This window comes from Chiloscyllium plagiosum, unplaced genomic scaffold (assembly GCF_037043375.1).
Source record: "Chiloscyllium plagiosum isolate Xiang-an unplaced genomic scaffold, Cpla_swu_hap1 HiC_scaffold_8, whole genome shotgun sequence".
Classification (NCBI taxonomy): Eukaryota; Metazoa; Chordata; class Chondrichthyes; order Orectolobiformes; family Hemiscylliidae; genus Chiloscyllium; species Chiloscyllium plagiosum.
Window position 1 is genome coordinate 98,736,317 of NW_028270146.1, and position 27,750 is coordinate 98,764,066.

General features: G+C 39.9%; 1 protein-coding gene across 7 annotated transcripts in view; it reads right to left on the minus strand.

Annotated features, from left to right (window-relative positions):
* LOC122553854 (neutral alpha-glucosidase C-like) overlaps positions 1–27,750 on the minus strand; it is a 143,550-nt gene that overhangs the window by 59,920 nt on the left and 55,880 nt on the right. For 6 of the 7 annotated variants that reach the window (XR_015757991.1, XR_015757992.1, XM_043698273.2 and 3 more), the window contains 9 exons: positions 25,126–25,252; positions 24,359–24,438; positions 19,208–19,351; positions 12,861–12,957; positions 10,467–10,568; positions 7,076–7,319; positions 6,335–6,399; positions 3,885–3,961; positions 1,210–1,284 (listed from right to left, as the gene is read on the minus strand). Coding sequence is in view for 4 of the 7 variants with exons in the window: in XM_043698273.2 (XP_043554208.2) it covers positions 1,210–1,284; positions 3,885–3,961; positions 6,335–6,399; positions 7,076–7,319; positions 10,467–10,568; positions 12,861–12,957; positions 19,208–19,351; positions 24,359–24,438; positions 25,126–25,252 (1,011 nt within the window). In the remaining 3 variants the exon portion in view is untranslated. Of the gene's footprint in view, positions 1–1,209; positions 1,314–3,884; positions 3,962–6,334; positions 6,400–7,075; positions 7,320–10,466; positions 10,569–12,860; positions 12,958–19,207; positions 19,352–24,358; positions 24,439–25,125; positions 25,253–27,750 lie in introns of all 7 variants that reach the window. The other variant, XR_015757993.1, reaches the window with a different exon arrangement.

Below are 27,750 nucleotides of genomic sequence, written 5' to 3' on the forward strand. Positions count from 1 at the left end.
TAAGAGGTATAGTTAGTAAGTTTGCAGATGACACCAAAATTGGAGGTGTAGTGGACAGCGAAGATGGTTATCACAGAGTACAATGGGATCTTGATCAGATGGGCCAATGGACTGAGAAGTGGCAGATGGAGTTTAATTTAGATAAATGTGAGGTGCTGCATTTTAGGAAAGCAAATCTTAGCAGGACTTATACACTTAATGGTAACGTCCTCCAGAGTTTTAATGAACAAAGAGACCTTGGAGGGCAGGTTCATAGCTCCTTGAAAGTGGAGTCGCAGGTAGATGGTATAGTGAAAAAGGCATTCAGTATGTTTTCCTTTCCTGGTCAGAGTATTGAGTACAGGAGTTGGGGGGTCATGTTGCATTTGTACAGGACATTGGTTAGGCCATTATTGGAATACTGTGTGCAATTCTGGTCTCCTTCCTATCGGAAAGATGTTGTGAAACTTGAAATGGTTCAGAAAAGATATACAAGGATGTTGCCAGGGTTGGAGGATTTCAGCTTTAGGGAGAAGTTGAGTAGGCTGGGGCTGTTTTCCTTGGAGTGTCAGGGGCTGAGGAGCGACCTTATAGAGGTTTACAAAATCATGAGGGGCATGGATAGGATAAATAAAGTCTTTTCCCTGGGATGGGGGAGTCCAGAACTAGAGGGCATAGGTTTAGGGTGAGAGGGGAAAGATATTAAAGAGGCCTAACGGGCAACTTTTTCATGCAGAGGGTGGTACGTGTATGGAATGAGCTACCAGAGGAAGTGGTGAAGGCTAGTACAATTGCAACCTTTAAAAGGCATCTGGATGGATATTTAATAGGAAAGGTTTGAAGGGATATGGGCCAGGTGTTGGCAGGTGGGACCAGATTGGGTTGGGATATCTGGTCGGCATGGACGAGTTGGACTGAAGGATCTGTTTCCGTGCTGCACATCTCTATGACTGAAGTAATGAGTAATCTCCTCTGTTAGCTGCCCATATTCATATTGAGCACGACACTTGCAGGCAGCTAACAGAGGAAATGCTCTTCTCATTATTTTGTGTTGATTGTGAACTCAGTCCATATGGGGACAAAAGCAGAGTTCAGCCCAGTGCAGTACTTCGCCATGATTTATTAGTTTCTACTGTTGATCATTGTGTTTAAATCAATGTTGGAACTATCTTTTCTCTAATCCAAAAAATGTTCCACTAAATTGCAGGATTAAACTAACTGGATACTTACACTATCGAGGGTTACAGAAACACGAAGAACCTGCTCACCATCAAACCGCTGTAATGTTCTGAGATAGTACCATTGCTTCAGGAAAAAGCAAAAGCAAACAGAAGCTGTGACAAAAATAATGTTGCAGTTAACAAAAACAAATTCAATACAAAATCATGGGCCAAGCTACAGTAGGAGGAGGACAAAAGTTGTTAATAAACAGGACCTGGAAAAAGAACTTGGAAGCTGTGAAGAGGTGATGGGAAGATGACTGAAGGTGTGGTGGAACAATCAAAGGAGTTTGGAGGTGACGTGGCAAAGTATAAATTTGGTGACTGAGGATGAGCTTGACAAGGTGGAGGAGGTGGGTGAAGAGATGGTGATAGCGAAGATGAAATTGAAAATGCAGGTCTTTAAGTAGGTGAGCAAAGATGGGGTTGATAAGATGGGTTTTGAGGCTGGTATTTTGTGCCATCTTGTCTTAACTCCTCAAAATCCTGTATAGGTTCTTGGAGTGTGGTGCTGGGAACGCAAACAAGAGGAAGTTCAAGTGATGAAAAGAAAAAAATAACAGGGTTGGGAAGACATAACAGGTGACTTACACTTGGCACATAGGTTATGATATTTCATATGCATATCTTTCATCAGACCATCATATCCAAGACATCCCAATTTAGCTCTTCACTTGACCAGAGCTGACTGATCAAAGCGGATGCCCTGGATATTGAGCTACACATTACTGGTAAAAATATTAGTAGGATATTTGCAAAAATTTAGTGATAGCTGGATTTAGATGGCATTGATAACCTGGGTTTGGGTTATTGTGGCAACTAAGATTTCAATATGATGAGCAGAAATTCGATGCTCATCATCAGTTGGAAGTGAACTGCCTGTTATTTTGATATCAGCACAACATAAATTTCCTGGAAAATCATATCTACATGCTGCCTGAAATAATCTTGAAAAGGACTGCTATAGTTTACCAACAGGATCATAACTTTCTAAAATACAAACATTTTCTGTAGATCAATGGTGCAGCAGTAATTTTCCTGGCTCTCGATTAAAATCACTGGTCACTGTGGTCCAACATTTATCTTACGTCTCAGTTCCCCCAAATTCACTGTCATACTTGTAGACTGCTTCTTCTTTCCAATTGTGCACCCCACCCCCCACAACAATCATTCTCTTCTCTTCCTTGAGCATGAATGTCCATCACCTTGTGGTAGTCTAGGTCCATGTATTCTTGCAAAGAACTGGATTTATGTGTTTTGTTGTTTAATATAGTTTTGGTTTGTGGATCTGATTCCGGGCTTTTAAGATCAGGAATAAACAGATGCTTAAGTCTTCACACTGCTGCTGAGTAACTGGATTATGAGCTCTTACTCTTGGATGCCTGAACTCCTGCCCTGAACAGTATTCCTTCAAAGTCCTGTGGACTGATCCCTGAAGCTGAGTAGGTAGTCCTGAGCTGCACCAGACATTTGGTCTCAACAGTTTGAGTTCAGCAGGCTGCAGAAACCAACTGAGCTTCCCAATGAAGAATGACGAAAAACTGGGATTAGGAGTGTGATTGGAGGGGATTGCAGTACATAGTTGGAAAAGGAGCGAATCAGGAACAGGACAATTAACCAGAATTGGAGATTTGGGGGCAATTGAGACATGGAAGAAGTAATGCACAATTGTGACTTCAACAACCAAACATTTTAACATGGAGCCAACAGAATTACTGCTACAACCTTTGAACTCGACAGAAAAATTTTAAGAATTTTATATTCTTGTCGGTGGCCTACAGCAGTCCTTTTGAGGACTATAGGTTAGGCAGCATGTGGAATAATTGGCACTTCCCTTCCAGCTGGTGATCAGCATCCTGACTTCCTGCTCAACATAGTAGAATCTAATGTTCAATCAACAGTAGGAGTGCCTTTAAGCAATCTTCGAGCTTCCCCCAAAATATCCTCTTTGGTATCAGCCCAGCAAGATATCAGTAATGGGGAAGGAGAAAGCAATAAATGAGATTAGGAAAGACAACGTCTGACATTACAAAAACAAGTATTCTTCAGTCATGAAAATAATTGAAGTTTAGTCATTTCCACTTGACTTATAGAATAACAAAATGTGAAACATTGTATCACATGAGCAATTAAAACAAGTTGTGGCAGCACGGTGGCTCAGCAGTTAGCACTGCTGCCTCACAGCACCAGGGACCCAGGTTCGATCCCAGCCTCGGGCGATTGTCTGTGTGGAGTTTGCACATTCTACCCGTGTCTGCGTGGGTTTCCTCCGGGTGCTCCGGTTTCCTCCCACAGTCCAAAGTTGTGTAGGTCAAGTGAATTGGCCATGCTAAATTGCCCATTAGTCAGAGGGAAATGGGTCTGGGTGGATTACTCTTCGGAGGGTCGGTGTGGACTTGTTGGGCTCAAGGGCCTGTTTCCATTCCGTAGGGTATCTAATCTAATCTAATAGCATAGACATAGTTCAAGAAAAACTAGATAAATACCTGCGGATTAAAAAAATAGCAAAGTGCGCTGATGGGGTTAGATGAAAGGGGTAGAAAGAGGCTCATATCTCCCATAAATACTAGTTGTACCGAATGTCCTTTTCTTTTCTATTCATTCCATTTAATTCATTAACATATTTATACAGCAGGCTTAGAAGTAATGTTTACTTTTAGACACACTGGTTATTTGTCTACTCACCTCTCCTTTCCCAGGAAGTAACACAATCACTTCTGTGATTCCAGCTTCGGTCACTGGACACACCAGCAAGGCTTCTCCTATAGATGACCAGAACAATATATCAATCCACATGTGGTTACTGAATTTATCAAAGATTATCCAGTTTGTGTTGTGCTATTGTATTTTTGAGAACTTCCTTCACCACAATCAGAGGGATGTAAATGGGTCATTTTTACAGGGGATGATCAGAATGAGAAGACCTTTAACTGGGCTTAAATTGGAAAATGTTTCCAGCAGAAAAGTCAAAAATTCACAAGCATCGTCTCTATCAGTGGGAAAAACTCTGTCTACTTTTAACAGTGAAGATGATAACGTTTTGGGAATGATGATCTCTCTTTTAAAAAAAAACTCAAGTTTGTTTAATTTTTGAAGCACATTACCTGGATAATTTTTAAGCAAAGATACTCTGCTCAGTAAACTGGGTAAGTAAAATCTATTGACTAACAATGCAATATCCATGGATAAAGCTATATACATTAATAGTTGTCAATGCAAGTGCCTATATCAGAATAGTGTTATCACGTCTTAGAATCATAAAATCTCTACAGTGCAGAAAGAGGTCATTCAGCCCATTGAGTCTGCACTGACCCTTTGAACGTCATCCCATTCAGATCCACCTAACCAACACATGTCTGGAGTGTGGGAGGAAACCCAGAGCACCTAACAGAAACCCACACAGATGGGAGAACGTGCAAACTCCACACAGACACCTGCGGCTGGAACTGAGGCTAGGTCCTGGCACTGGTAGACAGCAGTGCTAACCATTGAGCCACCATGCCCACCTTAAAGCTGCTGTTCAGACATAATATGAGAGCAACCACTTTTCAGCATGATGGATAAGTAAATATGTTTTGCAGCATATTTGGCACTGTTGAATACCATCTATCTATTCATGCTGTTAATACTTCAACTTTTAGATTACCTATTTATATTACTGGAACATTTTCTCAGCCTGTTTTATAATGGTTATTTTTAATTTGTTCACTTTCCTACTGTTCAGGCCACTTCAAAACTTGTACTTTGACCTGGTCTAGAGAAGACAAGTGTCTGAGACACGTTCTCAGACCTGGCCTGAGATACATTCTCAGCCAAAGTACCTTTACAAACTGCAGAAATTACAAGAAATCAGAGGGAGATATTTGCTATCTTTCTATCTTTGTCAGGGAGTCCTTGTTTTGATCCTATCCCGATGGTATGGTTATAATCAGGAGTTAGATATGGGGCAACTATGGGCACAAACTGTTATTGAATTTGTCACAACGCTGGGCTCTTCCACCATAGCCCTCCAAAACATCTCCTTTTCAAATATGCAATAGATTTTCTTTGAAAATTACAATTGATTTTGCAACTACTACCTACCAACTCACTGCATGAAAAAATTCTTCCTTGGATTTTTGTCAATAACCTCATTTTTTTTTCCACCTGGTTATTAATGATAAACATTTCTCCCCATTAAACCTCCCCCCTCCCACATTTAATTCCAAACCACTATTAAATCTTCTCTTAACCATACGTAGGATCAGGAGTAGTTCTTTAAGCCAATGAGCTAATGGTTAATTTGTATTTTAATCCCATCCATTCATCTTGGCCCCCAATCTTCATTACTTTTGTCTCACCAAAGTTTATTAATCTCAAAGCTGAGACTGTCAAATGACTTTCTGCCCGAACAGTTATTTTGGGAGGAGACCTCTATGACTGTTAGCTTTAAGAAAATTGGCCTTACATTACCCTGAACTGACTAGCTCTAATTTTAAGGTTATGCACTTTCCTTTAGCCTCCACCACCAGAGAAAAATACTTCTCTTGCACTCTATTTCCTTACTACTGACAGTCATATTCTTCAGTTTCTCTTTCTGTGCTTTCCTCTGACATACAACTACCCAGGAAAAAACTATTCAGAATTTCCTCCCTTATGCCCTCAAAGTATCTCAAACTCATATTCCAGTTCCAAGCAAACAAGAATCTTATTTATCTGAGTCTTACCACAAAACTAAAATCACAACATCCTCTGAATCCTCTTGACACTTTTCCTGACTGTGGTGCCCAGAATAGGTCACAATAAACTAGGCGATTCCATTAATTTTATGACATGCATTGTAATACTTTTCTTTTTATCTCCTATGACTCTACTTGCAAAACCATGGATCCTGTATGCATTCGAATAGCCTACTTGGCTTGTCCTACAAGCTTCAAATATTTGCACGCGTGAACTCTCAGATCTCTTCATTCTTGCACTCCCAATAAAATTGCACCATTCAAACTGCTCTGCATTAACTTTCATCTGCAATGTGCATGTTTGTTTCACAGCTGTATCTTAAAGTCCAATACTGTTCTCAGAATTTAAAGCTCAGCCTGGTCACATATTATCTGTGCAACTGACAACTGGTGTTGTCACAGACTGTTATACTGTACCTATCATGAATTCATCATCAACTGCAAATGTGTTGACCTCCTCAGGAAAATTCACCCATAAAGGTCTGTGAAGGAAAATGCCACAAATCACTTACTGTGGTCATAAAGGAACAGGATTCACTGAGTTTGAAGAAAATTGATGAGATCTTATATTTGACATGCGAGTGTTTAAAGCTAGGTACTAAAGTAAAGAACAAAATCCATTTACACAGCCAGTAAAGAATCTCTACTCAGGTCAAAATATCATATGCTAAAAGCATTGTGTTTGAGACACAAATTGTCGGCTTCCAGCATCTCACATGTGGATTGTCATTTTGTAATTCACTGCCAAAATAATTTCAAGAAGAAAGCAAGCCAAGTATACATCAAAAGAGGGGTTTGAGCGATATGTTGAGAGTCATCCATTAATCAATGTTTTAAGTGAAAACTCCCTGGTTAACAGGGGGCTATTGGGCATTCAGCGAGGTCAATCCAACAGCAAAGGAAAATGACCATGAGAACTGCTAGTACCCAAGGAACAGGTACACCAGAAATTCAACACTTCCAGATAAAAGGAGGAAGGAAGAATTGGGAAGCAGTTCCTCAGTCACCATTCTGGGATGCCAGAAGCTATCATAACTACTTTAGCCTGTTTCGAACCTCTCATCTTGTAATTCATTTAATTAAGCACTCGGTAGCTCACCAGGAGCCAACAAACATCATACACTTATTGAAAATATGAATGGAGTGGGTGCTGTTTACCTGATTACTGGCTCTGCCTTGGTATGGGCCATGTAGAAGAGAGTGTACCAGAATGGCAACAAGGCATATCGCTCTCTAATTGTTTCCCGGATAATCTTAGTGTTGTCCTCTCCAAACAACCAAGGCTCTCGTCGCTTTGTCTCTGTATGGGAATGGTTCCTGAAGAAAGGTTGGTATGCAGCAGCCTGGTACCAGCGAACAAGGAGTTCTGGCTCAGGATTCTGTGCAAATCCACCAATGTCAGCTGAAGAAATAAAACATTTTTTAAACATTTATTGAAAGTCAGAAGGCAGAACAAAGAGTCTGACATCTTATATAGTGAGTATTCTCTCTCTTGCACGGAAATTTCAACAGACACAATTCTCTGAAAAGCCACAAGATGGGAGGTTTAGAAATCACTGCCATGTTAGGACTTATGAAAATGAACTTATCACAATTAACATTATACAGAAGTAGATTATGATTAAGCATGTGATTTTCCTCCTCCACTCATAGAGTCATGAATGGGTCAATGGGACATGGAAGACAATTTATCAACTGAAACATTTGGTAATACAAACATAGAAACCTAGAATATAGGAGCAGGAATAGGCCATTTGGTATTTCAAACCTGCTCCACCATTCTGTATGATCATGGTTGATCATCAGACTCAGTACCTGGTTCTCACTTTCTCTCCATATCTTTTCACCCCCTTAGAAGTAACTTTTTTGAAAGATTTCAATGTTTCAGCCTCATTGGTTTCCTGTAGCAGAGAATTCCACAGGGTCACTACTCTCTGAGTGAAGAAATTCCCCCTCATCTCTGTCCTAAAAGGCCTATGCTTATCTGTAGACTGTAATCCCTGGTTCTAGATTCCCTGGTCATTGAGACATGGAACAAATATTTGAAGTCTTCCAAAACCTCAGACCTAGTGACCTATATCCTACGGATCTAAAACGATAGGTGGCAAGACAGTGGATGCTCTGGCTTTGATTGTCTGAAATTCATTAGATTCTGGAAATGGTCCCAGCAGATGGGAAATCAGCAAATCTAACACCAATATTCAAGAGGGAGAGAGAAAACAGCAAACTGCTGTGCAGTTAGACTGACATCAGTCATCAGGCAAGTGTGGGAATCGACCATTAAGAAAATCTTCACAATGGACACAGAAATTAGTGTATGATGTGGCAAAGGGCAACATGGTTTTACGAAAAGAGAAATTATGTTTGATAAATGTATTACAATTATTTTAAAGATGTAACTACGAGGGAAGATAAAGTGGAACCAGTAGAATACATGGATTTCCAACGGACTTCAATAATGAGCCTCACAAAAAATATAGGCAAGATATGGACTCATGGAGTTTGGTGTTCTAAATATAATCAACATACGCGTGAATCAGGATCTGGAGGAGGGCAATCAGCCCCTTGAACTTGTACCACCATTTAGTAACATCATGGCTAATCTGATTGTAATTTCAAATTCAAATTCATGCCTATCCTTGATAATCTTTCACCCCTTAGCTTAACAAGAATCTATCTACGTCTGCCTTAAAGATATTCAAGGCTAGTTAAGAAAGGTCGTAAGGAAAAGCCAAGGAATTGTAGACCGGTGAGTCTGACATTGGTGGTGGGCAAGTTGTTAGAAGGAATCATGAGGGACAGGAATTACATGTATTTGGAAAGGCAAGGACTGATTAGAGATAGTCAACATTGCTTTGTGCGTGGGAAATCGTGTTTCATTAACTTGACTGATTTTTTTGAAGAAGTAACAAGAGAAGTGATGAAGGCAGAGTAGTGGACGTGATCTATATGGACTTCAGTAAGGTGTTTGACATGGTTCCTGATGGAAGACTGGTTAGCAAAGTTAAGTCACTTGGAATAGAGGAAGAACTGGCCATTTGAATAAAGAACTGGCTTTAAGGTAGAAAATAGAGCATGGTGGTAGAGGCTTCTTTCCAGACTAGAGGCCTGTGACCAGAGGTGTGCACAAAGACCAATGCTGGGTCCACTGCTTTTTGTCATTTAGTTAAATGATTTTGATGTGAACACAGGAGGTATGATTAGTAATTTTGCAAATGACACCAAACTGGTTAGCGAAGAAGGTTATCTCAGAGTTGAACGGGATCTTGATCAGATAGGCCAATGGGTCAATGAGTGGCATTTGAGTTTAATTTAGGTTAATTGAAGGTGCTGCATTTTGGAAATGCAAATCAGGCAGGATTTATACACTTGATGGTACGATCTTGGGTAGAGTTGCTGAACAAAGAGACCTTGGAGTGCAGGTTTATAGTTCCTTGAAAGTGGAGTCACAGGTAGATACCATAGTGAGGAAGGCATTTGTTTTGTTTGCCTTTATTGGTCAGAGCATTAAGTATAGGAGTTGGGAGGTCAAGTTGTGACTGTACAGTACATTGGTTAGGCAACTACTGGAATACTGCATGCAAGTCTGGTCTCCTTATAGGAACAAGTTTGTGAAAGTTGAAAGAGTTCAGAAAAGATTTACAAGAGCGTTGCCAGGGTTAAAGGATTTGAGCTATAGGAGAGGCTAAATAAACTGGGGCTATTTTCCCTGGAGCATCGGAGTCTGAGGGGCAACCTTATAGAAGTTTCCTGAACAGTGAAGGTTTCCTGAATTGTCCTCCAGGATGAGAAGATTGCTCTATGATGAAAGGCTGAGCAAAATAATTTTCTGGAATTTAGAACAATGAGCGGTGATCACACTGAAACATACATAATTCTGAATGGGCTTAATAAAGTAAACACTGAAAGGCTGCTTCTGCTGGCTAAGGAATGTAGAACATGGGGGCACAGTCTCAGGATAAAAAAGTCAGTCAGGACTGAGAAAATGCTGTGAATTCTTTAAATTCTTTATGCTAACAGGTTATGGATGCTCCATCAAGTCAATACATTTAAACATAGAATCCCTGCTGTGCAGAAAGAGGCCATTCAGCCCACTGAGTCTGCACTGAAGAGCATCTACTCAAACCTAGCCCCCTACCCTATCCTAGCAACCCTGCATCTTTACCATAGCTAAGCCACCTAGCCTGTACAACACTGCACACTATGGAGCAATTTATCATGGCCAATCCACTTAGCCTGCACATCTTTGGACTGTGGGAGCACCCAGAGGAAAGCCACACACACATGGGGAAAATGTGCAAACTCTACACAGTCACCAAAGGCCAGAATTAAATCCGGGTCCTTGGCACTGTGAGGCGGCAGTGCTAAACATTGAACCACCATGTCAAGAGTTTTGGTGTCTCAGAGATTTAAGGGAAATAAGGAGAGGGTAGGAAAGTGGAGTTGAAGTACAAGATCAGCTATGATCATACTGAAAGGTAGACCAGGCTTGGTAGGCCACATGGTCCACTCCTGCTCCAAACTCTTGTTTTCATGAGTTGACTCTTACCTCCACAGAAGGAGATTCCAGTTATACTGAGATTAAGTAGCATCGGGATTGAGATTTTAAGGTAACTCCATTCAGCTACATTGTCTCCTGTCCATACAGCTCCTAATAAACAGCATAAACTTGGAATGAGAAAGCAGTAAAGCAGGAAAGAATAATCTTTTTCTTTGCGCACATTTCATTTAATTTCTTTTGGGCAATTCACTCTTTCTGCTGTTCACTTCCACAGGTCAGTCATTCTCTGGCACTTTAACAAAGAGAGCTTCCTTTCAATATGAACTTTGATGGTGAATATTAGGAAGCTCTTTCACAATAGTGAACATTACAAGCCAGCCTCATCCCGTCCATAAAGGGCATCTACCAAGGGTCATTTGTCCAGTGATAAAAAGCTTGGTGATTTTGCCCTCTGTCACCCAGTGGCACAGGCCAAGTGTAGCATCCTAACACCCTAAATGATAAAAGCTTGGGTAAGAATCTGATCAACTGGAACGTCAAAAGGGAGATGGCTTTGTGGTTGGTGTAATCACCATAGCTTTACAAAGTGACCACATATGGAGACAGTCAGCATTTTGAATCAGGTATTGAAACTGGGATCAGAAATGCAATCAGTAGCATTAAGCTATGGGTTGCATTATTGATTTGTTCTCTATTTCTGCCTCTCAATTCATCCTTCACAATCCCAGCTCAAACTTGTTAAGATTACTACAATGGCTCAATTTAGTTTTAAAAAGGTTATTTTGTCCTTTTTTTTGGAAGAGAGGTCATAAAGGTAGAGGTGCGAGGAGTCTAGTTTAACAATATGAGGGGAGTGGCCAGTTCTCCTAGTTCAGTTTTTTCTAGTTTGTTTATAGCTGTAACAGTCACAAAATGTGTGATTCCAGGGGAGTTGCAAGCTTCAGTAAAGAACTCTGCTGACTTTCTTCTGAAATCTCTCTTTGGATGTGTTCATTCCTGCCTGTAGGAACCTGTATGAATTTACATTTCTGCCAAGGAGTGTGTTTATGGGATGTAACTGGATTGGAACAGTTAATTAGTTAAGTAGCGGTATCAGGTCAGTTTTCCAATTGTTGTTATTCTAAATTCTGTTTTCTTCTGTTTGCGTTTCAACTGCAGTGTTTAAATAAATTCTATTTTGCTTAAAGCCGAGTTGTCGACCAATTGGAACACCCACTTCACATCTGCCTTTAAAATACAAAAAACGTAGGGTCTAGGCTACCTTCTCAAAATATTTTAAAAACAGAGATCAAAATAAAAGCTATCATGGTCCAATGAGTCAGGCCTATTGATCCATCAGGTCTCATCATGCCGCCTTAGGACTTGGTAAAATTTCTCCTTCATTCACCTTGAATGTCTTGGAAAGAGGCACACAACCTCAGCTCAGCACTGAGAAAGAGTTGATGCATTGTGCAGAAACAGGAAATTTTGTGCCAGCAACAAATTTCCAAAGAAACAATAAAATTTGAATTGAACTGAGAAAGGTTGAGTGACTCTTGAAAGCTACAAGGATTATATAATATTTGTGCCTACGTGATCGCAGTTCTCAAGCTGGATCTCTAAAGAAGTTTGCTTATTCCATCTGAAGCTTAAAATAGCACAGGTGATCACAGATAGAGCAGCATATCTCCATGGTCAGCAGAAGTCCATGTGAATAGCTAAAACTGCTTAGCTGTCCCAAGCTGCTTGGATTCTGCCATTCTTGCCAGAGTGAAATGGACATTTCTAACTCTGCTGAGCTAAGATTCAGACTTTTATGCCAGACATTCCCACTTTAATACTGTTATTCCAACAGTTCAGAAAAAAGCCACCAAATGGAACAAACATACTGTTACATATTCGGACAGCGTAGAGATGAGCTTCCATAAGGATTTTTGTATTATCAACCATAACATTTGGAGAATTCAGCAGAGATTCACTGCCAGTGTACACTAGATAAACCACATCCAGGTTTCTTTCCAGCCCACAGCCTTTCTCTACATTACTGAAAGATTCAGCACACTCACAGGTTCATACCTAAAACAAAAACTGAAAATGCTGGAGAAACCCAGTAGGTCCGACAGCATCTGTAGAGAGAAAAACAGAGTTAACATTTCAAGTCCAATTGAAGATAGCTGTATTATGCTGATGACAGGGTGAGGTGGGGTTGGGGATGGGGAGAGTGGGGATCGTGTACACAGTACATGAGAATGGTGCCCAGAGGGAAAGAGATAACAAAAGAGAGATAGGCAAACAAAGCGATTGCTGCTGATGAGTTAAGAGAGAGAGAGACAGAGAGAAATACTTGGTACGGTGCAAAGAAAACGTGTATGGCTTAAAATGGATTGGCTGTGCTGGGAGTTACCCATCCAAAATAGGACCTAGCCACATTAGCCTTAATCCTGTCAGCTCCTGACCACTTACCATATCTCTGTGAACCAGCAAAGAAGGAGCGAGTCAAGACAAATGGCCTCTCCATTCCTCTAGATCGACGAATCAGACCTTCAGCTGTTGCCCATTGCTGGTGCAAAACACACAGAAACATAAGGTCAACCCTGTAGTTTGTTTTAATCCTTTAGAGAACAAAAGTTTAAAAACTGCTCCAAACTCAGGGAATCTAATAGTGACATTGCAGTGTTATCTATCTGAGTCCATTCTGTCAGTTAAAGGAAATCCCCAGTTTACAAGAATGACTGTTCCAGGGGTCTGGCTCTTGATCTTAAGAACATGAACCATGGTGGCTTATCCAACCTGTCCCATGGAGGGACACCTTCTTCATCATAATATGCATATTTTTCACTTGAGACCTGTCATCTCCAGGGAGCAGGTGGCCATCCATGTTGATGTGGGGGAAACATCTGAGGAATTCCTTCTCGACTGCAAGCCAATGGAACTGCAGGCTACAGTTGCTTGGGTCCTGATGGACTTAGCGAAGGTCTTAAAAAAGGTGTCTGATGAAGTAGTAATACATATATCGGTGTTAATTTTGCAAAATTCCCTAAGTACAGGAAAGGTTCTATCAGATTGGAAGGTACATTTTAGCTTCTGCAGTCAACAAGGAAGGGGGGCATTAAACAGGAAATGACAGACCAGCTGGCTTGAAGTCTACTGGGGTCAAGTATTGAAAATCATTCGTAAAGAAGATTATAGTTATGCACTCAGAAGAACTCAAGTTGTTGGGGAAAAGTATATCGTTTGCCAAAACGTTTAAAACAAAATAGTCAGGAGACGAGAGCTTGAGCAATTAACTAGCTTTAACATGGCCATGGGGAATTACATCTTCATTCAGAAGAGTCCGACGCAATTCCAATGAAATACAGAATGTTACAATGTATATAGTAAAATACAAACCCACTGCCCATTAATTACACAACCCAAGGGCAATTGTAAGGTCCACATACATTGTCCAGACCTACACTTCTTAATGGAGAAAGTGAGGACTGCAGATGCTGGAGATCAGAGCTGAAAATGTGTTGCTGGAAAAGCGCAACAGGTCAGGCAGCATCCAAGGAACAGGAGAATCGACGTTTCGGGCATAAGCCCTTCTTCAGGAAGCCCTTCATTCCTGAATAAGGGCTTATGCCCGAAACGTCGATTCTCCTGATCCTTGGATGCTGCCTGATCTGCTGCGCTTTTCCAGCAACACATTTTCAGCTACATTTCTTAATGTCTACAAAACTGAATGTTATCTTAAACTGCAGGTTCAGCTGGGTTAAAACAACTGATAAGGGACAGAGAGAAACAATATATCATTCTGTGAGCAGCACTATCTAATGTCCTGAAGAGCACAGACAGCCTGTAGCTGCAAGGTCACACTATCAAAACAGCATTCCTCAGCCAGAGTACAGTCAGCATTATGCTAGCAGGCTACATTGTATTGCAAAAATTGCTTTCTGACAAAATAGCTTCACAGAATTTTGTGTCAATTTTGGTCAAATTCCGCCACATTAAGAGGGAAGAGTCAAAAATAGTTTTGCAAAACGGAAAACATGTTTCATTAATTTATTACAGTTCACCAGAGGAAAAAGAAATGTGATGTAGGTCAAGTGAAGCCTGTTGATGCACTGTTCTTGGATTTCCAAAAGTCATTTGACAATCTACCACATATATTCTGGGAGTAATTAGCACATATATATTAGCTGACTGACAGAAAGCAGAAATTATTCATAAATGAGTTTCTTTCAGCCTGTCAGGATGAGATTAATGAAGTACTGCAGGGATCTATGATAGGGTCCCAGCTTTTTAACAATTTATATCAATGAAAGAACAGCAAAGCCATGGCATCTAAATTTGCAGATGGCACAAAGATAGATAGTAACGTATGTTGAAAAGAGGACATAACAAGATTGCAGATGGACATAGAAAGATTAAATATGGTGCAGTGTAACTGTGAGAACATGTGAAGTTGATCAATTTGGCAGAAAGCATAAAGTGAGAAAAATATGATTGAAATGGAGAATGATTCCTGAGGGGGCATAAGAATATGAGTGTAATGGTGCATGAGTCACGAAAAGTAATGCAGTAGAGTAAGTAATTAAGATGACTAATGGAATTTTATCTTTACGAGAGGAACGGAACATAAAAATTAAATGATGTGGAGGTGCCGGTTTTGGACTGGAGTGGACAAGGTTAAAAATCACACAATACCAGGTTATGGTCCAACATGTTTATTTGGAAGTACTAGCTTTCAGAGCGCTGCTCCTTTGTATGCTTCAGTTATTATAAGGCATTAGGGAAATCCCATCTGGAGTAGTGTGTACAATTCTGATTTCCTTATTTATGGAAGGGTGCAAAGTCTTTGGAGGTGGTTCAGAAAAAGTTTGCTACCTTGACACCTGGATTGAGCAGGGTGTCTTATTTGGAATGTAGTAGAATAGAATACTAATTTATTATCACTCATATTTTTACAAGAAATACAGTGAAAAGTGTTTAAGTTTCCATATTCTGGTGCCTAATGTTTGGACAGACTGGGCTTGTTTCCTCTAGAGTTTAGAAAAGTGAGGGAATGATTGGATTGAAGCATTTAAGATTCTAAATAGTCTTAACAATAAAATCATGAGGGCATGGATAGGATAAATAGACAAAGTCTTTTCCCTGGGGTGGAGGTCCAGAACTAGAGGGCATAGGTTTAGGGTGAGAAGGGAAAGATATAAAAGAAACCTAAGGGGCAACTTTTTCACACAGAGGGTGGCATGTGTATGGAACGAGCTGCCAGAGGAAATGGTGGAGGCTGGTACAATTGCAACATTTAAAAGGCATCTGGATGGGTATATGAATAGGAAGGGTTTGGAGGGATACGGGCCAGGTGCTGGCAAATGGAACTAGGTTGGGTTGGGATATTTGGTCGGCATGGACGGGTTGGACCGAAGGGTCTGTTTCATGCTGTACATCTCTATGTCTCTATGTGAAAAGGCTATTTCCTGTTGTAAATGAGTCCAGAACTAGTGGGAAAGTTAGGCGTCTAAAAATTAGGCATCTCTCTTTTAGGGCAGAGACAAAGCGAATTATATAACTTTGGAACTCACTCAGGTGGATTTAGATGGATTCTTTTAAGGTAAGAGAATCAAAGGTTATCAGATTAACACGTAACATCTGTGCCACACAAATATCAGGCATTGTCTCTTATTGGAGATAGTCAATCTAACCATATCCCTTGTCAGGCAATGGCAGTACCATCACTGAATCACTATCAATAGCCTGGGAGTTACTGTTGGCCAGAAGCTCGACTGGTCTCATCATATAAATATAGTGGCTACATGAGAGCGCACAGCTAGGAAGACTGCCACGAGTAACTCACTTCCTGAATCCCCAAAGCCTTTCCACATTCTGCATGGCACAAGTCAGGAATGTGATGGATTACTCTTCACTTGACTGGTTGGGTGCAACTCCAACAACACTCAAGAAGCTTGACAACATCTAAGACAATGCAGCCTGCTTGATTTGCACTGCATTCACAAGTATCTACTCCCTCCATTATTCATGTTTAGTAGCAGCAGTGTGCACTACCTACAAGATGCACTGCAGAAATTCACCAAAAATCCTTGGACGGTAGCTTCCAAACCCAAGATCACATTCATCTAGAAGGAGAAGGACAGCAGATTCATGGGAACACCACCACCTGTAGGTTCCCCATCAAACCACATACCATCCTGACTTGGAAATATATCACTGCTCCTTCAGTATTGCTGGGTCAGAATCCTGGAATTCCCTCTCTAAGGTAAAGGTGGGTAAACTTACAGCACATGGACTGCAGCAGTTCAAGAAGGCAGCTCACCACCACCTTCACAAGAGCTACTAGGAATGTGCAATAAATGCTGGCTAGCCAGTGACACCCACATCCCACAAGTGAATAAAGGGGGTACATGAGAATGTGAAAGTTGACATACAAATATATCATTCCTGAAGAAGGGCTCATGCCCGAAATGTCGATTCTCCTGCTCCTTAGATGCTGCCTGACCTGCAACACATTTTCAGCTCTGATCTCCAGCATCTGCAGTCCTCACTTTCTCAAACAAATATATCAACCAAGATCTTAAAGAATAGCAGGGGGGCTCAAGGAGTTGAATGGTCTACTTCTGTCCCAATTTCAAAGGATCGAGATAATTCAGGAGAATACTTTGTCCTGATGCAGCATATCTCTTTTATTAGTGAACTTTGCCCAAGACAAAATCAGGTCCATTTCTCAGTTGATAATAATCTACAACGTGACTGTCACTACATCAGCTGCTCTTGACCAAAGTCATGTTCCAAGAGAAATGGCACACTATCAGTGTTCTGCATGTTTCATGTAACTTGCACATGGGAGTATCACATTAGCGTTTGGTGTTATGACGCAACATTGTGAAAATGTGGAATAATGTAGTGGCGGCTGGTCTCATGATATCAACAGAGATGTATCGTTAGCACAAACTAGAGGAGTTTTGTTTAACAGAAGTTTACAATCCTATATCTGAAAAGAAGTACTTGTAAAAGGGATGGACTTTTAGCATCCATGGACATTAATATATATGATCTGATAAGCAGTTCAGAGGCGAAGTTGAAAGACGAGAAAATTAATGTGGAAGGCTATGTGAGAAATTGGAATAACAGAGAGCTAGGAAAAGATGGCAGGTTGCTTTGTTAGTTAACAATGGCATGAGATTATTGATGACAGACCACTTTAAAGTTAAAAGATATAGAATCAGTTTGGGTAGTGATAAGGAATAGTTAAGATCAGAGGTTTTGTGTGGGAATGGTTGAAAAGCCCCCAATAGTGGTTACAATCAAACAGATATATATGAAAAATCTTCAATAATTATTCGTGACTTTAACTTTCATATCGTTTGGGAGAATGAGAGTGATATCTTAGAAAATGCATTCAGAAAATGTCTTTGGGATAATTTCTTCGAACATATTCCAGACAATACAAAAATTGGTGGAGTTGTGGATAATGAGGAATGTTGTCAAAGAATACAGCAGGATATAGATCTGTTACAAAGTTGGGCTGAGAAACAGCAGTTGGAATGTAATCCAGTTAAATGTGAGGAGTTGCACTTTGGGAGGTGAAAGTAAAAATAAATGATAGGAACTTTAGGAGCATTGATATGCAAAGAAATCTTGGGGTGCAAGTCCATTGCTTTCTGAAAGTGGCAACACAAGTGGATATGGTGGTAAATAAGTCTTATGACATGCTTTCCTTCATCAGTCGCAGCATCAAGTATAAAAGTTGGCAAGTCATGTTGCAACTACAGAAAATTTTAGTTTGATGACATTTGGAGTACTGAGTACAGTTCTGGTCACCATACTATGGGAGGGATGTGGAAGCAAGAGATATTTACCAGGATATTGCTCAGATTGGAGTGTATTAGTTATAAGGAGAGGTTGGACAAACTTGCATTGTTTACACAAGGGTGTGGGAGACTGAGCGGCAACCTGATAGAAGTAGAGGAAATTATGAAAGGGCTAGATAGAGTGGGAGTTGTTTTCTTTTTCCCATAGTGGAAGCGTCAAATACTTGGGAGTATAGACTTAAAGTGAGAGGGGGAAAGTTTAAAGAAGATGCGTGAGGCAAGCATTTTTAGGCAGAGAGTGTTACATGTCTAGAACATGTTGCCAAGGCAGGTGGTGGAAGCAGATATGACAACTATGTTTAAAATGCATTTTGACAGACATGTGAAGTTAAGAGAATACTGGGATACGAATCATGGCAGGCAGATGAGATTAGTTTAGAATGGCATTGTGGTCAGCACAGACATGGTGGCCTGAAGAGCCTATTCCTGTGCTATACTATTCTATGTTAAAAGTGGTTGCAATATTACAGTCAGGAAGTTTTATTGCAGTTGTACAGGGCATTACTGAGACCATATGTTGAGCACTACATACAGCTTTGATCTCTTTATCAACGTTCCCTTTAAGGCACACGGCCAGTTCTGGAAGCTGCTGCATTTTGGAGGTCCACACAACACCAGAAAAAATTAGACAGAACCTTATCCTTACATGAAAAAAAATTGTTTTTAAAGCAAGTCAGAAAGCATTCACTTGACTCATTCCTGGGATTAAAAACTTATCTTATGGAGAAAGGTTGAAATCTTTTTTCCTAATAACATCTCTCACTTCAATGAGTACAAAATTCACAAAAATAAATTTCCAGTTAGAACAGGATACAATGCATAATGAATCCATCTTGTTGGTCTGTGAATTACTAGTTCTCCACCACTACAGTTACTGGTAATGTGGACTCCAACAATCTCCAAAAAACAATCTATATGCCAGTTGCACAAGACATCATTTACCTGATAAAAACCATACAGGTTGTGCATCTCTCGGTGCTCCCATCCACCAGCATGCATTGCATTCTTGTGCATAGTGAGTTCAGGTCCACTAAACACAGCTGGCTCATTCATGTCATTCCAGAAAAAAAGAATATCTGTGGAATCCTGCAACACAGAAATGCATTCCATGGATTAACAAACTGCTTTCTCCTTTCTTTTTCCTCCTCTTTGCTCTTAATTACATTCCATGGGCACTTCTTGCCCCAATAGCTTGTCAATGTGATAATATTCCATATATGGGTCTAAATTGTAATTGGGATGAAACTGGTCTTTGATAAAATAGGCAATTATGAATCAGCAACCAGTTTACCAGATACAACTGAAAGAAATTAAGAAGAAAATTGAACAGGGGTTGGAAAGAGCTGATAGGTCATTTCATCCCTTTCACCATCATCATCAAGGACAAATTTTACTTTGCTCACATAGTTTATTTTACTGTGGGGAAGGCACCAAATGAGCTCAAATCTAACCCCAACTTATGTTCACACACTTGCACAGATCACTGAATAGTAACAAGTGCAATACCTGAGCAAATGTTTCAATTTCCACTGAGGCACAACTCCAGAAATCCTGGCCCCAAATATGATGCATTATTTTCAGACGGCATAGCGTTCAGTTCTAATTTGTGTACTTATGGCACACAAAGCCAACTACTGGTGTGCTAGTTTCCACTGGAATAGACCCTAGACTGCCTTTGGTGAGATCAGCAAATTTAGTTCTGATCCCAAAATAAAGCAGCCATCTTCTGATCTGAAAGAACATACTGGGCAGAATTAAAAATAGGGGCTGGGTCTTGCCCGCCAGATGGAGAGGCAGTGAGAGCATGAGGTTGTCTCTTTTCGAAGTGAAACGCTATATTAAATGCTGATTGAGACCTCAGGATACTTACCATATCCCACCCATGCCAGTTCCTACTATCTTAGTAACCTATGCTACCCATAGACCATGGCCCTTTATCCTTCCTATGTCAACTTAGTGGCAACCCATGTCCACCATTATGTGTCCACACATCATGCAAACTGAACTTCCATGGCCAGGTCTCAGGACCCATACTCAGAGGAGATGGAGTTCCTAAATGTCTTTTGAAGGGTTAACTATTTAAGAAAAAAAAACTCTCATTGATAAAAATCTATTCACCACATTTAATTTCCTTGAATTCCTTATAAAGGCAAGCGTTGGAACTCCTAGTACTCGGACAAAGAGGGTACAGCTGGTTGGAGTTGTCAAACTATGAAATGACAGACATCAGACTGTGATAACAAAAGGCTGTGAAAAGAGTCATGTAGCACTAATCCTGGAATGATCACATATGGATTTAAGTCAACTGACAGGAACAAACAGACCTACCTCTCCAAAGGATTCCAGCAGCTTTGGACTTTCTCTTATCAAGTCTAAAGTGAGCAACTTGTGTTTTCAACATTTTGAACACTGAAGCGAAAGTCAGATATAATCAAATTGTGAAGTTTAAATATGCAAATTAAAACCCATTCCAAAACCAACCAAAATTCCTGTGAAAATGAAATGACATCTGGAGTTGTCCTTCAGAGCCATTTTTGTAACAGGCTCCCCTAGTTTATTAAAGTTAATGAAAGGAGAGGCTGTCCTTGTTTGTGAAAGTTTAGGTCTGAGTATTTGTGAATGAGGTACACCATTCCCCAAACACCCAATTTATCAACAACATTTCAGGAAACTATACATTAATTAAAACAATTGTTCATATTATCAGCCACAAAAATAACTTACAAAATAAATTAATCTAAAGAATAGACATAAAATTATTAGAAAAAGTAGGAAGCCAGAGGAGAGGTTTAGAATTCAGCAAGACGACAAAAACTTTGATCATGAGGGGCAAAATAAAGTATGAGAGCAAACTTGCAGGACACATAAAAACTAACTTTAAAAGCTTCTTACAAAAGATTACTCAATACCAGGTTATAGTCTAACAAATTTATTTGGAAGGTGCATGGATCAGGTGGATGAAAGAGCAGCATTCTGAAAGCTAGTGCCTCCAAATAAACCTGTCGGACTCTAACCTGGTGTTGTGTGATTTTTAACTTTGTCCACCCGAGTCCAACACTGGCTCCTCCACATCATTAGCATAAAAAATTAGCAAAGACAACTATAGGTCCCTTATAGTCAGAAACTGGGGAAATTACATTGGGGAACAATGTAATGGCAGAAGAAATGAACATATACTTTGGTTCTGCCTTCACAAAAGAGGACACAAATAATTAGAGAAGCAGGTGTCTAGTATGAAGTAAGAATTGAAGAAAATCAATATTACCAAAAAAAGATATGCTGTTCGAGAAATTAATGAAGTTAATGGCTGACATAATCCAAGGGCTAATAATCTGTATCCCTCTGTATCCCAGAGTACTAAAGGAGGTTGCCCTGGAAACACTGGGTGCATTTCTGAAGAACAGCCATACTGGACTCGTAACATTAACTATGTTTCTGTCTTAATGGATACTGCCAGATGTACTGAGCTTCTCCAGCATTCTCTGTGCTTGTTTCAGATTTCCAGTATCTGCAGTATTTTGCCTTTATTATATTTATTGCTCTTATCTATTTTGTGCCTCTCTGGTTTTTGCATGGGATTCTTTTCTGCCTTTTTCTTACAACTCAGGCAAGATCAGAGAACTTCACACACAGGAGAAACATATGACCTTCACAAAATTCTTGGGTTCACACAAAAAAAGGTAAAGTCATCATAGTTTTTGTTGGTGCTGATCCTTCAGACATGCAGTAACCCTGATTTCTTGTGTTCACACTGTTTTTAGAACACTTTATCTCTTCTCCTGATAATGTAAAAACAAATGGACAATGCTTTAAAACATGATTTTCTGCAGTTGGATCAAATCAGTTTGCTTGTGACTTGATAGTTGAAGGGTGAATGAGATTCAGTGGTAGTGTTTTTACCTCTGGGCCAGGAGAACAGAATTCAAATCTCACCTGCTCCAGAAGTGTGTAATAACATTCCTGAACAGATTAATTTGAAAATATCATCATGTGTCTTGATCGCTGAGGCCTTGTGGTGCGGTGACAGTGTCTAATCCAGGACACCTATCTGCTGCAGTAATGTGTAATACCATCACTGAGCAGGTTGATTAGAAGATACCTGTGACTTGATGGTAAAGACTATTGTGGTGCAGTGTTACTGTCCTTAATACTGAGCAGGACATCCAGGTTCAAACACCACCTGTTCCAAAGGTGTGTAATAAAATCTGATTCCTGGAATGGCAGGACTAATGCATTTTGAAAGTACAAGTAAGGACAGAACTTATACAATTAATGGTAGGATCTTGGATAGTGTTGTAGAACAGACAGACATAAGGTTCAGGTACATAATTCTTTGAAATTTGCGTCACAGGTAGACAGGGTGGTTAAGAAGGCATTGAGCATGCTTGCCTTCATTGCTTAGACCTTTAAGGATAGGAGTTGGGACATCATGTTGAGGTTGTATTGATGATGCCCCTTCTGGAGTACCGTGTGCAATCCTGTTACAGGAAGGATATTATTACAACGGAGAAGGTTCAGAAAACATTTACCAGGATGTTGCCAGGAAGGGGGCCTTGAGTTTTAAAAATAAACTGGAAAGGCTGGGACCTTTTTCACTGGAGCATCGGAGGTTGAGGGGTGACCTTTTTGAGGTTTATAAGATCATGAGGGTTACAGGTAAGATGAACAACAATAGTCTTTTCTCTAGGGTCAAGGAGTCCAACCTCGAGGGCATATTTTCAAGGTTCTAAAAAGATTTAAGGGGCAACTTTTTTTTTTACCAAGAGTAGTTTGTGTGTGGAATGAGAAAGTGGTGGATGCAGGTACAGTTACAACACTTAAAAGATATTTGGGTAAGTTCATGATTATGAAAGGTTTGGAAATATTTGGGCCAAGTACAGGCAGGTGGGACTGGTTTAGTTTGGAATTATGATCGGCATGGACTAATTAGACTGAAGGGTCTATTTTCATGCTGTACATGACTCTATGACTCTGGAAGGAAAGATTGAGTCAGTTAGGATTGCATTCACCATTATTTAGAAAAATGAGGGAGATCGCATTGAAACCTATAAAATTCTAACAGGACTAGATAGGTTAGATGCAAGAAGGACATCCCTGATGGTGGGCAAGTCCAGAACCAAAGGTTCAAGGAAGGGGTAAACCTTTTAGGACTGAGGGGAAATGTTTTCACTCAGACAGTGGTAAGCCTTTGGAATTAACTACCACAGAAAGTTGTTGAGGCCAAAATGATATGCATTTTCAAGTAGAAAGTTGACAAAGCTCATATGGCTGAAGAGATCAATGGAGAGTGAGATTAGTGCATTAAGCTCGATGATCAGCCATGGTAATATTGAATGGTGGAGCAGGCTTAAGGGGTCAAATGGCCTACTCCTGCTCCTATCTCCTACATTTTTATGATTAGAAAATATCTGAGAGTGGTGGTTGGGAGGTCTCTTGTGGCGCAGTGTTAGTGACCTTATATCTGAACCAGAGGACTCAGAGGTATATAACAGCATCTTTGAAAAGTTGGTTAGCAAAATATCTGTGACTTGCCGGATTAAACTGGTAACTGATTCAGAAACATGGGTGACTTATCAGTGGAGGATAAAAGAGAAAAGTAACACAGGCGATTTGGCAGTGGAAAATATAGTTCAGTGACTTGATAGATAGGGCTTTTGTAACACACTGATAGTATTCCTACCTTTGAATCAGGAGTCCTGGGTTCAAGCCCCACTTGCTTCAGAGGTTTATCATACCACAACTCAAAAGGTTGATTATAAACAATCTGTGACTTGACGGGTCAAACCTTTCAACTTCCACCTCAACCCCCTTGATTTTATCCACATTTTTATGACGACTGTTCGTCTGAATCTCCTCCTCTCCCCAGAAAGTCTATATGTTTCTCACCCCTTCAATGACACCATACTTAAATTAAAAGATGCCACACTGTCTCGAACTCTAACATATTCTGCCTCAAAGTTATGAAATAATGTAAATCCCTTCTTTTGTCTTCTCTTCTACAGTCAAAAACCAGTCTGGCGTCCCCTATTTACAGTCTCACCTCCTTTCCTCTGCAATCTTCAACTGCGACAATAAATATTTTAAAATACTTACCTTGTATTGGTCCAATCCGTGCTTGTTGGCATACCAGTTGCGGACTATGGGATTTGTGAAGTCTAAGTAGGCTGACACACCTAATAATGCACAAAAATACAAAAAGAAATTCCTGTTTATTCACATCTTGCAAAAACCTGACACTCATGATGGGAGTGGACAGCAAGATACTTAATTCTTGATATACCTGGACCAAAGCAGAATTTGGAGAATCCATACTATGAAACCAGCAGCAAATCACACTTCTAGGAAACAGAATTAGAATGTACTAATATTTTTCATCAACCAGTTCAGACCTATCATGACATCAGCAGATCCAAAAATATCTAAGCATAAAGGAGATAATGGCCACATCCACTTTTCACACATTAAAGTCTCACAAATCATAAACTAAATAGCCAGGCAATTTGTTTCTTGTGATATCAGCTGAAGTTGAATGCTGATGGAAAGAACTCACATCCGCAAAGTCTAGGTTACACATTCAAGTTTCTGGAACAGGATTTGAACTCAAAACCTTCTGACTCAGATGCAAGAGCTTCACCACTGAGCAGAGGCTGACATCAAAGAGAGAGGGAGGGAACGAGTGTGTCAAGTGAACGAGTAACAGGCAATTAAAGCAATGCAAAATACAGAGAAAATTCCACCCACGCATATTTTGTCAGGTTTGATGCCTGAATATTGTGGAACAAATATTACTGCACACTTACAAAGTACAAAAAAAACCCCAGAAAATGTTAATCACCTAAGAAGTTTCACTGTTTCCTTACCTGGCCAACAGGAGCCGTGGTACTCCTCACCATCTTTATCCATGACAAAGTACTTCTTGGATTTGGCTTCACAGTAGAATGGGTACTTCTTGTCTACTTTGATGTGAGCATCAATGATAACAACTAGCTGGAGACATAAGAAAACACAATGATCTCTACAAACTGAGTAAATGCTTATCTAAAGGAATGGTATGGTGCATTTTATACTGCCTCAGGTTTCCTTTCATCCTCTGAAAGTGCTGATTTACTCAATAATTGTCAGGAGACTTCTGGAACTATAAACAGGTTACTATTCTCTACCTACATCTTCAACAATGAGTCATGCTCAGCTATCCAACAATGCAGGGAGGAAAGGGTGGGTGGTATTGGTGAGACTATGTGCAATTGCAATCTGGACAGCTATCCATCTGCTGTCCATCTTGACTCAGTGAAAGCCTAAGTAAGAAGGTTATGGATTCAAGTTTGTGCTCCAGGTACCTGAGTACGAAACCATATCAAGCAGTACTACTTCAGTACTGAAGAAAGCTACACAGTCATTTTTAGATGACATGATTCGGAGATGCCAGTGTTGGATTAGGGTGTACAAAGTTAAAAATAACACAACACCAGGTTATAGTCCAACAGGTTTAATTGGAAGCACACTAGCCTTTGGAGCGACGCTCCTTCATCAGGTGATAGTGATGAAGGAGCCTGATGAAGGAGCATCGCTCCGAAAGCTAGTGTGCTTCCAATTAAACCTGTTGGACTATAACCTGGTGTTGTGTGATTTTTAAATTTTTAGATGAGACATTAAACTATTGCTTCATCTATTGTTTTATGGTGGTTGTAAAAGATCCATTATTCAACAAACAGTAAAGGAGTTCTTCAAATCTCCAGGCCAACATTTATCCCTTAACAAACATTATTAGCTTTCTTTTGTCTGTTGCATGCAACAGGCTGTTGCGGATTCTACAGCAGTGATTAAACTTCAAAAGTACTTTGTTGGCTGCAGAGTACTTTTGGATGTACAAAAGTAAAAAAAATTATGTCTGAATGATATAAATCAAGAAATGTACCAAGTTAAAAGTAATGAAAAAATTGCATTGTGCAAAAATAGAAGGCAAGTTTAAATTAGACTGAACAAAGTAAAAGAACAGAAATAAAAGTATAAATCCAGCTTGAAGAATATTAAGAAACAAAGACCTGAATTTATATTACCAGGTTAAAGCCTCAAAGTGCTTTATAATCAAAAAGTACTTTTGAGCAGTAGTCACTTTATAATGCAAGAGTCACAGCAGCCAATTTTCAAACAGCAGTTCTCATTATCAGCTGGTTGAGGATAGATATTGCTTAGGATACAAGGTGAACTCCTTTGCTTTTCTTCAAAACGGTGTAATAGAATCTTTCAAATTAACCTGAGAGAGCATATGGGCCTCAGTTTATCATCTCATCTGAAATATACTGCATTAGCGTCAGCCTAGACTCTTGTGCGAAAGTCCTTAAGTGCGATTTAAACCCACCACATTCAGACCCAGTGGCAACATTGCTATCCTCTGAGCCAAGGAGGACTCCACAAAAGAGTGACCATCATGGAATCTTGGTTACAATTTTGACATAGCTGGGAGACAAATATTCTAATTTATGATAAGGTACTTAAAGAGGACAAGGAAGTTGGAAAAGAAGTACAGTAATCTTGATAAAGTAGACAAAATAGTTTCAAACCTAAAGTACAACATTAGAAAAAGGGGGCATTATCAGGAGCGAAAAGCAGCAGTAAGTCTCTCGGTAGGTTGACTCGAGGAACAAAAGAGAGAAAAAAATGGAAGATTTTCGTATGTGTTGTCTACAGACTACCTAGCAGTGATAATGTAACAGGATGCATAAATACTGGAAAATGAGATGAACTTCGTTTTCCACATAGATTGGGGAAATTTAGCAAGTCCCAAAAAAACGGCAAATTGCTTTTTTTTTTAAGTTCTTACTTTTCCTTGCCTCTTGTATCTCTCAAAAATTCAATTTTACTTCCCTCTATTTCATTTTCTGTATCTCATATTAGATGAACCCATTTCTCAGCCCTATGTTGTTTATTTCTCCATTCTTTAACCTCATCAATTCAGTAGATACACCGTTCTGCTTATTCACCGGGATCTCAGATGCCCTTATTTCCTCACTACTTTTACAGTTTGAAACCTAAAGGAGAATGAACAAGTTTTAATAAGATTGACTATGAACAGATGAGGCAGACATTGACCACTGTATGGTGGTCTGAACTGTTAATTAGTAAAAATATAGATGAACAGTGTGAAGATGTTCAAAGAAGTTTTCAGTTAAGAAGAAGATTTGTATATATCCTGAAGGGCAAGAGCATTCTTCTGTAACCAATCAGTAAATGAAGTGAGAGATAATATAAAATTATAAGAAATGGCAGCAGAAACAACAAAGTCATATCCCTGGGAAGGCAACTGTGTAGTGGTTTTGTCTCTTGTCCAGTAATCCAAGCAACATTCTGGGGCCCTGGATTCAAAGCCCAGCAATGCAAATGTGAACTCTGAAGTCAATAGTTAGGTTAAAAATCTGGAATATAAAAATGTCGAATGATGCCATCTTCTCACGTCTGGCCTACATGTGACTCTAGATCCACAACAA